Source organism: Hesperophylax consimilis, chromosome 5, assembly GCF_061612785.1.
Source record: "Hesperophylax consimilis isolate HC1 chromosome 5, BYU_Hcon_1.0, whole genome shotgun sequence".
Lineage (NCBI taxonomy): Eukaryota > Metazoa > Arthropoda > Insecta > Trichoptera > Limnephilidae > Hesperophylax > Hesperophylax consimilis.
Window position 1 is genome coordinate 3,510,644 of NC_142840.1, and position 12,647 is coordinate 3,523,290.

Sequence of the window (12,647 nt, forward strand, 5' to 3'; positions counted from 1 at the left end):
TTTTCATTCTGTGGTGCCATACTTGGCACTCGCGTTCGGTTGTGATAAGGGTTGGGTTTCAGTTGTGCTAATGGCACCAGGTAACATTTTGTTTAAGTAAAAACCCATAAACCCTTTATTTAAGTGAACTGTTTCGGTACTAACCTACTTTTGATGTAGGTACATCAAAGTGTTTATCGTGTACATGTGAATACATGAATTAAAAATATTTCTTTAAATAAATTACTACAAAAATAGTAAACGATTAAAATTAGATTACAAGATGGTTCGTTAAAAAATATTTTCATTTCTTAATTCATTCTTAACAACTATCAATAAGTTTATAATATTGTTTTAAAATAAGTATTTTTACTAAAAAACTTTAGCTGATAATGTGCAAAGTGCGTAATTTTAAAGTAAACAGTGTTAAGTAAGTCCAAGAAGACATAATGGGTGAGGATAAGAATGGGAGCCATCAATATTATTCACAGTCAAATCAATCCACTCGGATTGATTGGTTCTATGACAGTGATGGATTCAGAAATCGGTGACTGTGTGAGACTTCCGATGTTTTTGAAAAAACGAAAATTCGGAAAAATGAAGTGACACTGGGTCGGCCGCAGGGGGCAACACAATCAGTCATGAAAAGAAGAAAAACACTGCATAGTTTCACCATTCCTGCTTTTATGTCATTTTTGTTTGTTGTTTTTTGCACTTTTAAAATTGTTAGGTAAGTCCATTTAAATTTGTGATTTAAAAAAAAAATAGTGAATAAGAATACGTACTAATGAAAATAAATCATTTATAGAAAAATAAGTCACATTTTAGACAAATAAGTGACTCGTAGACAAATAAGTCACTTGTAGACAAATAAGTCACTTATAGACAAATAAGTCACTTATAGACAAATAAGTCACTTTTAGACAAATAAGTCACTTATTGACAAATAAGTCACTTTAAGACAAATAAGTCACTTTGAGGCAAATAAGTCACTTATAGACAAATAAGTCACTTAGAGACAAATATGTCACTTATAGACAAATAAGTCATTTATAGACCTACAGACAACAAAATATTACAATGAAAGTGATTAATTAGTTATTGTTATAAAAAAAATAATTATATAATTGACTCTCGAAAGCCTCTCGACTAGAAAACCGGAGGTCGCGGGATTAAATCCCGCGGTGCCCTTATAAATTTTACTTGATTAATTTATGTTATTTTACAATTTACTAATGTAAAATAATACATAGTATATTTGCGGCACGTTCCAGAGTAATACCAGTAATGCACCTAGTGTAATACCATCATTCAGAATTGAAGTGTTGCTTGAAATGGCTTTGAACATGTTTGATGACCAGATCTGAATAGTCAGGTACCTTCCCAATTTCCTCTTCCCCTCCCCACTACCTTCAACCTTTCCACATACTCTAATTGGGGGTGCCATAGTCTTACTGGCTCTAGAGGCTTGGGAGTAGTTGAGTTTCTTGTGCGGTTCCAGAATTATTGTATTTATGTAACTAAAACTTTTATAAATCGACAAAACGGAAAAAAATGAGTAAATAAACAATAATTAATAAAATAAAATACTTTTTTGTTTTAAAACCACGATATTTATTAATTTAAGAACCGACCGGTTTCGCTTTACTTAATAAATATCGTGGTTTTAAAACAAAAAAGTATTTTATTTTATTAAATATGTCAAACCACAAAGTGATTGCTTTCTACAATAATAAACAATAATTACCTATTTTATAATAAAAAAAATTTATTTCATGTAATTATTTTTCGTAACGATAATTAATCAATCAAATTTTATTGTATTTTTATTTATTTGAACGAGACAGCCATTACACCTTTCAAAAGTTCTCGTAAAGCTTAAAAGATCATATATTATATTACAATAATAATTTCAATATGCTAGAATTAATAATTTATATTTCACATAACTATTTTTCGAAACGATAAATAATCAATCAAATTTTATTGTATTTTTTTATTTAAACGAAACATTCATTACGCCTTTCAAAAGCTCTAGCAAAACTTAAAATATGCTATATCACAATAATACTTTCAGTTTGCTGGAATTAATATTAAATTACAGACATTACTTTCTTAAACAAAGCAAAATTCTTATTGAAAGTTAATTAGACGCAATACGCCAACATAGAACATTTATTTAAATGCTAATAAATTGGATTATTTTCAGTTCAGATCAAAGAACGTTAGTGTCTGACCGGCTGGAGAATGTGACCCAAACCATCTCCCGCATTCTGGAGGGATACGATATTAGATTGCGTCCTAATTTCGGGGGTAAGTGGATTAAACGAATTCTTCAACTTCGTGTTGTGTTGGATTGCGGGATGTTCATAAAACACTTCCTCAATACGTCTGACTTATATAAATCCCATTCAATCAAGTTGTATCGTTATTCTCGCACTTTTCAGAATTAATTTATTTAAATGTTTTAATTCTCTTCAATAATACACATTATTGTTCAAACACAAATTGAAGGTCGATATTCAAATTCTATTTTATAAAACTATTCCGGTAACTTTCACTTGCACGCAAACGTATAAGCGATATAAATGTGTACCTTGGCATTTATTATTTTTTTTAATGATAAACTAATTTTTATAAGACAAAGTTTTATGCATGGCATAAAGGATAACAAATAATTATAAGCAAAAACATTAACAAATTTGTATTGATATTTCAGGCGACTAATTATTGCTTATAATTATTTGTTCTTCGCATTTTAATTTGCAAACTATTGAATAGATTCTCCCAAGTATTCAAAATATTTTATTAACTAAGCTGGTCTTCAGTTAATTGAATTTCACAAGGGTGGGTTGTTTCGCAGAATTTGAACAATTCATCAAATTTCAACCTTCGTTTTCGGGTTATGTGAAAGTATTATTCAAGTTCTGATATTATATTATTATAGGCTACTTGCTTGACAGAACTGAAATAATAACAGAGCTTTAAAAAAAACTTTCACAGATCTCGAAAATTAACTTTTAAATTTGAAGAATTGTTCATTTTCCCCGATACAACACTTTATGCTATTAAATATTTCTGTATCAATCAAAAACATCTTATATGACGAAATTTCGCAATAAATATTGAATTGCTAACATCGTAAAAAATAAAATAAAACGAAAATATGTTTATAGAAAGGTTTTCAGATTATTTCAAATTGTTTAAATGGTGATATTTTGCAACTTCACAGCAAGAATTCAAGCGAAAGCTAAAGAGATATATTTTGCCCTTAAACGTATTCATTTTCTATAGATACTATGTATTTACCCCGATACAATTTGTTTTGATGAATTGTGTTTGAATGTCATTGCAAAGCACTTCAAAATCTGTTTACAACATAACTGTGACAAAATCAATATAAATAGAAGTGTACATCTATACAATGTCTAGATATAATTATGTATATTTTATATGTAGGTCTATAAGAGTAGGTAAATAATTTGTTTTGACACTGTAAAGAACGTGCCTTGAAAGCTAAGCAAGGAATAAAGGGTCTTCTCCGGCAGCTGGATGCTTTTATATTAAGTTTTTAAGTTAGGTGTGTAATATAACGAGAACCCCAATTTAATCTAATGTAAAACCCTTGGCGTAGTTACACAAGACATAGTAAAAAATCACAATATAAAACTCGTGACATTTCGTGAACTTTAACTAGATAGATTCCCGGTCTTAGTCTGAGCTTTGCACTAGTTTGCGGACCTGGCATTTATTGATAGGCATATTTTAAAATACCAGAAAGACAAACATCTTGTAATCGTTTTTTCTGATCCTGGGCACATCAAAAATATTTCATGAGATGTGGAAAGTTAACTAGATTCGGTTCATAGAATAAAGAATAACACAAGAAGTACTTTGTGGGCGTGTTTCATGATCCACATGTTTTCCTAATCGAGGCTTAAATTTCCAATGCAAAACTGTGTTTACGCAATTCAAATGGGATGGAGATCTAGATGTCAAGCGAATGTAAGTGAGATAAATAGCTAGACTCTTGGGCTAAATGAAACATTTATTTCCATTCAATTTATTCTTTATTCTATGATTCGGAACATCGGTGTACTAAAACTGGTTTTAATCAATAAAATATTGGAAACTAAGATATGTATATAATATGTTCTAATTCTAATTACTGAAGAAAAGTTGTGCTCAATGTGCGTATGTTCTAATAATATTTTTTTTCTTTAGGGGAGCCACTATTCGTCGGGATGGACCTAACGATTGCGAGCTTTGACGCAATATCAGAAGTTAACATGGTAAGTCGATATACTTTGATTCTGTATTTCTACAACAAGTTTATGTAGGCTAAGACATTTCACCCCTCTTTTCTTCCCTGCAGTTGCTGAAATTGACTCCTTGTAATAAGTTCACAACACTACTGTAAGTCAAATATAACATGTGACTTACGATGTTAATACATTTGTGCATGTTTCACAATAAGTGTATGCGACTACCAATTGCTCTATGGCCAAAGGTAGGCATTGTGAAGTTTTTCCTTTGTATATTAATTTGATAATTGTCATTATTTTATTAACAACTTCCGTGGATTGTTATAGGCTGAATGAGTGTACAAGTTACTTACCAAATCTACGGAGAAAATACATTTTGATCAATAATACGTGAATAGCATTTTTCTATTATCTATGAATTATTTTTTGTGGTTAGTTTTTAAAGTAACTATTTAAAATAACTATTTGTGTTATGTAATTATAAACAATAAAAGAAAAACAGTTTGTTTTCAAACTACTTGCCTTATCAACTTGTAGACACCCAAACATAATTCAAGAGTCTATAGCATGTTATATTTGGTGACCGAATAACTCATCAAAATGACAATTCAACAAACCTATAAAAAGTGCCATAAAGTTATGAACAGTGATGAAACAATAACTAGGTTAAATAGGTCACATATGTAACTATCTACTGGTTGTATTGTATTTGTACTCAAAAGCTCTCAGGAGCTCTCACAAATACTGCTGTGAATCTATGTAATACATCGCAGCCAAAAAACTTTACAACCTTGAATGAAATTACTCCACATTTGCCACAAAATGTTTAAAGTTCCTAAGTTCGTTCCCTTGAGGCAGAATTTGAAAGTTTAAACATAGTTTTGGTTGCGAGAGAGAAACTAGCAGAAAGCTCTTTCTGATTCCAACACTCTCAGTCCAAGCCTCCAGGCTAGCGACACACCTGGTACGAGATATGCTGCGATCGTCGTAGGCCTATTTTATGTCGTTCATTTTGCGCCGTAGAATGTTGTTAGTTATGTAGTTGTTAGTTACTTACTGTTATTTAAGACTCTAACAACGGGGGTTTTCTCGAGACTGAGATTTTAATTAATTCCGACGAATTCGTATCGATAATAAACATATATTTAAAGCGATCCCTACGGATGTAAATTATTTATGTGTAAGATTAAAACAGTAACATACCATTAAAATATTTTATGCAAAACGATTTGCAAATTTTATAAAACGTTTTTCATCTAAATAACTATAAAATTAACCATAAGCATCAGATTTTAGACGTTGGTAGTCCTCTTGAAACATCTGAGATAATAAAACCCACGGAAAGATCAATTTTTTAGGCCTACCAGGGGAAATTTGACTTTGGGTCCATTGAATTCGCCGGGCCGCGAGCCGAATATTATTTTACACGACTTCATCACTTATGTCGTTAAGATCTTCCACTTTATTTTAGAGATTTGCTAGTGCAAATTCAATCGCAGGTGTGTTGAATACACAGGGCCGAGCATCGCATATTTGTGTGCGTGGCTTCTTCACTACGTCTATTTTAGGGTATTGTCTCGTGTCAATTCGAAATAAGACGTCAAAATAATATCAGTTATGGGCGTTTCTAGTGGGCGCGGCTATAGCCCAAAACATTTCGTTTACGCCCCGCGTCGGTCAAAATGTCGCACAGTGTGACATGGTTTGATTTCACACGGACAAGTTTTATAAATTTAAAATGATAATAATAATTTTCATTATTGTTGACATCAGTTAATAAATTGCATAATTTGCATGGTGTTTTAAAAATCGTGGTATCTACGTACAGTATATAATCATCTGCAGTATGTAAGGCATCCCTAATAATCATAAATCACAAATTCTTTTGGTTATTATTTTTTTTCTTGATAAAACAATCCCGATGAGTTAAAAAACTCATTGTAGGACGGGAGAAACTTATAATACATAGGTGGAAGTTAATAGGTACAAAAATAAACAGGTACAAAAAGAAACAGTACAAAAATAAAAAAAATATAATATTTATACTAATAAAACTTTTACATAGAAAGTAGTTTGTACATTACAGTTTTTTTACATCTCAGATTTTAGATTTAATTATTTTTTATTTCGTACTAGAGCAATCCCGATGAGTTACATAACTCATTGTAGGACGAGAGGAATTCACAATACGTAGGTGGGATTTAATGGGTAAAATTTTATATAAGTATTTTGATATCAAAAAACCTTCACCGTCCAATGCTTTGTTTTTCTTTTGAAGTGGAAAAAATATGTAATCGGAAACCAAAATGAATGTACTTCTTATACTCCAAATTGAATAAGCTCAGGAATCGCTGGAAATTTATCGAGTGCGTATACATGTATATACCTACATATTTATAGATATATAAAATTAATTGACATTTTACAATTATGTTCTGTAGAAAATTTTGCCCAAACATTTACTTTTAAGTGTTTATTTATGTAGTACCGTCTCCATTCCGTTAAACATTTTCCTTGGTGCCGTCATTTTGTTCGGGATAAAACTCACAAATTCATTCAACAAATTTATTATAAATTGGTTAAATTTTCCCTTAATTTTGAATATCATTTATCGAAAGTAAATGCAGTAACTTGGGGAGATAATTCTACAATTCTATCTACAATAAATAATTTAATAATCTACACGATTGTACAATTTAAAAGATGAATTACCCTTTTTAATATTCGAATGACTTTAGGTACTTTATTAAAAACTTTATTGTAAATTTTATACCAGCTACTTTTTGTAATATCTTATACTAGGGCAGACCCTGTGAATTCTTGAAAAATCTGTTTGCAATTTAAACTAAAGCAATTTTATGTTAAAATCTTATATTAGGTATAGAAAGGTATTTATGGCATGTCTGAATTCTTCACATTCATTTCCAATTTTTCTGTGCCCAAAAATTGGCGTGACTGAAAGCCAAATTATATGTAAAAAGAAAAAAATGTACATTATTTATAATTATTATATTTGAAATACTTTTTACATGAAAAAAAAATTTACTATATAATCATTTTTAGGCGCCCCAATTACAAATAACAATCACACATAACAGCGGAATTTTTAATTGAAAATAATATTTAACGTAATATTTAACTATTAAAATAAAGAAACTTAATAATTTTAAAAAAATCTACAAAATAAACTGTTTTCATATTTTTTTTACTATGTCCAAATTTTTTCTGAAACTTAACCACCGTGCACTCAAATCACTTCAAATTATGTCTAAAATATAATGTTTTCTTTTTTATTGGTGAAACATACAAAAAACCTTTACTCACTTGTGAAAGAGGTCAAATTATAAAAAACAGAAAATTTCACTAATAACTTTAAAATTAATCGTTTGATTAAATAAAAAGAAAGAAAAAGTGGGTGTGTCAAGCCTACGCAAGACAGAAGTGAAACTTCTAGTTTCAGCTGATGCTTGGCGTGGCGCAGTTCGCTGGTGTCTGAGAGAGAGGAAAGAAGAGAAGAGAGAGAACGTTCGTGAGCGGCTCCCCCACCTCAACAAGGTTTCACTTCAAAAATGCCACAGCCGAGAATCGAACCTCGCTTAACTGATTGAAAGCCAACCACGCTGAGCACCAACTGTAAGCAAAGCCGCATAAATTGATTATATTATGTAGGTTCTGAAAATATGAGAGCTTGTTATGTTTTATAATGTTACCTACATCACACCCAAAATATAATATATTTTTAAAAATAATGTACAATGTACAGAAATAGAATCCCACACAAGATCGCGTAGTGCGCTCTAGCGAACGGATATTTTATCAGAGGGAGATAGTTTTAATTTTTTTTTCTGTAAATTATTACATATTATCAAAATAAATAAATTAATTAAATAAATGTAATACAATTATCATAATATACGGATTAGATAATAATTTTAATCCAACACAATAACGCAAAGCGCGCTCTAGCGGAGTAATGTTTTATCACAGTGAGATAAGTGTTTTTATTATTTTGCAATATTATTTTCTTTTAAAAAATGTTCTGACCTACTAAAAAATAAGATATTGAATGAAAAAGGCGTTAAAAACAAAAAAATAATGTGCGATGGCCGAGAATCGAACTCGGATCAACTGCTTGGAAGGCAACTATGCTGACCATTACACCACCAACGCCAGTTGTCGGGATGAGCTAAGAAGCATTTATATGTTACTTCAAAACTTTGACTAGATCAAATGAACTTTAATCGGTGGTGGGGGTACCCGCATTTTCGTTTCGGTCATGAGTCGGTTTTACTCCGGTCCTCGAAATTGCATGACGCGCGTAAAGAAGTTTCACTTCAAAAATACGTAATAGAAATTACTGGACATACCGTCCGGGAGTCAGACGACCTTTCCGGCTTAAGCTGTGGCCGTTAGCCGTTACTAAAGAATAACGCTGTAAGTGCTTGGGGACCTGCACACGAATACAGTTACGTGCACCTCAGAGTGTTGGAGTAACGTACGGCGAGTTTTCTTTATCGGAACAAAAGTTTGATATTTCCGAGTGTTATATTTTAATTCATTCTTATGAATACATTTATAAAATCGCTAATTTTTCTAGAGAGATTCCTCGGGAAGTTACTAATTCATAGTTTAAAAAATAAAATCTGGTGCTTCCCGCTAATCTTATAGTTGAAAAACGTTTTATAAAATTGGCAAACCGTTTTACATAAGATAATTAATGGTAAGGTCCTATTTTTATTAATCTTTTATATAAATTAATTGCATCCCTGGGAATCCCTCTAGAAACATTTAAGATTTTAGTAATACGTACATCACAAATAATTAAAATGTGAGCGTCGGGGCAAATCCCCGTTACGAGGGTATTGTGTCACCTTGTCGTTAGTTACGCCATTAGTAACGCCGTTAGTTACACTCACATTATAGTTACCGGTTGTGTTGGTCTGTGAGGAGTGTGGGAGTGTGCATTGTGATGGTGTTGTGTTTTATGTATTTATATTTAAAGAAAGACATACATTCCCAGGTTACTAATAACAATATTTGAAAATATCCTAATACCACCACAGTAAGCGAAAAATGTTGCTTTTTTTGTAATGGAGGACTTAGCCAGCCGAGGAACTGAACGTACTACGCGATGCCAACTCAGCCACTGACCAGTCGTGTGATATTTTTGTAATCTTGTTTCAAAAGAAGAAACAACTGTTACGCGTAATAATAATTGCACAGCAGAACTTGTTTATATATTAACGGTATTTTATAATTTGAATAATAATATTAAAGAATATATAAAAGAAAATTTTAAAACATTTACATTTTTCCCCCGCACACATTTGAGACGTTCTGGAAGTTATCATTTATACTTCCTTAGGAATCCCAAATTATCAAAAACATTTTAAAATTGAATACCTAGAAATATATGTCTGAAAGCTAGTAGTTGCATGTCAAGCCACTATTAAATTCTTGAAACACAAAAGAAAAAAAATCAGACAGAAAAGGTCTTGCAAATTTCACGACGCCAGAACTTTCTTTATTTTCTGCTTAATAAGATATATCGACGCGATTGACGACGTAACTGACGTTAGGCATCGGGTCTCGTGACACGCGACTAGTCCTGGGGAGGATGTATATCGGGAAATCGCATTATTCCAGGGAGCGAGCGTGACAAAGTAGATAATATATAATATAAGATAATAACACTTACTTCCAGTTACGAGGATTTTCTAAGAGAATAGAACGCTAATTCGCGCAGACTAGACTTAGTTAATTTTAACGTGCTCTAGGGGGAAGTTTGATTTTAACTATCGCTTTTTGAGAAACAAAAGGTTCGTTGCATTAGAATGCTAAAATAATTGAAGAAAATTAATAAGAGAGATTACGTAAATTACAAAAGTTCAGAATTCCACATTTTTATTGTCTTTAAATTTTTCGCGTCGAAAAGGGTCAAAATTCGATTTTTTTTCTCGATTTACCTCTAAAAAACGAAAGAACAATGAAAAAAATATATTCCTCGAAATCGACTCCAAATGTAATCGTCAGTTTTCTACTTGTAGGAATTTGAAACACCGTGTGTTTTTTACAATATACTACGAACATTAGATGTACGAATAAGTTTAACGTCTACGTTCACACGTGCACATTCGTATTGATTAATGTGCACGTGTTAACGTGAAGGTTTGTAAGTTTCAGTTTAGTACTAATGACTACTTAGACCCTGAAGCATTTGCCTATCAAAATAAACACTTCGTCGTTTCTCGTTCATGTATACAAATATAGTGATAGTATACAAACATTTACTTAGTTAAATAAACTAATAAACATTGGAACGATGTACTGGTTTTTTCAAATATATTTGTTATGTGCTGATAGAGAAACAATAGCGCGTTTTGATTTTACTTCCGAGAGATGGCGCTGTTTAAAAAATCATGTTTTTACTTTCACGGATGTGATCTATATAATATAGGTATATAAAAACACACGCGTATTCCAATGTAACGTTATATCAAAAATTGAAAGCAATCGGTGACAAACGAACATTAAGCTTTTTATTTATGTAGATAGACTAGTGGATCCTTCACAATGCTTCGCTATTGCTAATGTCTTTTTCGGGCGCCTCCGACTTCTTCCATCATTCACTACTGTAAAAAACTATATTACGTCGATTTTAATTCGACTCGGTATCTCATTACGGTACTAAGATAATTCTACCATTTACATATCTCTAAATACTCCTGGCACTAACAACAAAAAAACTTTGAAATTTTCATCCATATCGTTTATACAGGGTGTATCGGCACGTACCCGACAAACTTTAACCAGCTATTCCTTAGCATATTTAGAGTAAAAAATCTTATGTATACTTTGCTGTCCGGTAACGTATTTTTTTAATAAAAAAAATACTATTCATATTTTCACCACATGTCACCACTGTTTTATCCTTTGTCAAAGTTTGAAAACCCATCTGGCAATATTTTATTCGAATTCCGTTGAATAATGTACGTGTGTACCTATATTGGCGCGCTTTTACAATCACAACGAAATGGCACGGCACCATTCGTCTCATTTTTAACTATTATTATTTAGTGTGTGCGAAAGAGCGAAGACGCTCTTCGACATACTTGCTTATAACAGCTGTTGAACACGAAAAGCAATGCCAATGACAGTGATGTAGTGTGGAAATTTTTTTGTTATTAATTGAAAAAAAAATGCTACCGGACAGCAAAGTGCCCATAACATTTTTTACTCCAAATGTGCTAAGGAATAGCTGGTTAAAGTTTGTCGGGTACGTGCCGATACACCCTGTATATTAAGATAATATAAGAATGGACCAGTGGTAATATCTGAACTGAACTGGCCAATCTAGCATTGCAATGCGAGCAATGTTTCTGTATACAATTTTAATTAATAGATTTTAATTAAAAATCACGCTGATACAAAGGGAATTTGATTACTCGAAATAATTTTCAATGTTCATTTTATAGGCGAAATAACACTCCCGATACTACGTTGTTGACCATCAACATTCTATGTGGTATTCTTTAGTTAATTTATTTTTCATAGTTTCCATAAAACAGTTAGTTGTTCACCAATATATCACAGATATTCTAATCATCTAATCCTTTACCGCAAAAGAAGAGAACAAGTCGCATTTCGAGAAAATGGGATCTTCGATATAAGAATTTCAGATGAATGACTGCGCTCTAAACCGGTACCTTACATTAGAACTTTACTTTTCTGCGCGGCGGCCTGGCATGGCGCGTGGTAAAATAAATAAAAAAATAAATAAAATAATAATAATAAAAAAATAAATAAATATAAATAAATAAAATAAAAATAATAAAATAAAATAAAAATAAATAAATAAAATAGAAATAAACAAATACCCGTTTAATAAATATAGCATAATATGTAGAAATCAAAGAATAATATTTTATTTTTAAGGTTTGTATCTTTAGTACCTACTTGTACATATCATCAAAAATATTAATTTCGGTTGTCTGTGCGTCCTGCGTAACTCCAGTTCAATGAACGCAAATTTAATTCAGAAAAGCGACGAAGTACATACCAATTAGATACAAGATTAGACATTGTCAAGGCCAAAAGTATTTTCGGGTTATTATGCCGTGTTGCGCTACCTCCTTCTATAGCCAACGTTTCGGACAGCATTACAGCGACCACCATCAGGGCAGATGTTATAAATACCTACCGATTATATAATATTATATTTTTCATATTGGCGTCTTCAAAATTATTCATGTGCAATCAATTAAAAAATAAGCTCTTGACTATCAAGCCGGAGGTCGTGGGTTCAAATCCTGATGTTATTATATCCGACGTAAATGTTATTTTATTAATTTGATATTTTACAATATGCTCTTTTAAAATAATATATATAGTATATTTTCGGCA

General features: G+C 31.5%; 1 protein-coding gene across 1 annotated transcript in view; it reads left to right on the forward strand.

Moving 5' to 3' along the window:
* Nucleotides 1-450: 450 nt before the first annotated feature.
* The window catches only part of Lcch3 (Ligand-gated chloride channel homolog 3), a 72,357-nt gene continuing 60,160 nt past the window's right edge, over nt 451-12,647 (forward strand). Inside the window, exons 1-3 of the mRNA XM_089631962.1 lie at nt 451-709; nt 2,189-2,292; nt 4,204-4,271. Coding sequence (XP_089488088.1) covers nt 621-709; nt 2,189-2,292; nt 4,204-4,271 — 261 coding nt within the window. The 5' untranslated portion in view covers nt 451-620. The remainder of the gene's footprint in view (nt 710-2,188; nt 2,293-4,203; nt 4,272-12,647) is intronic.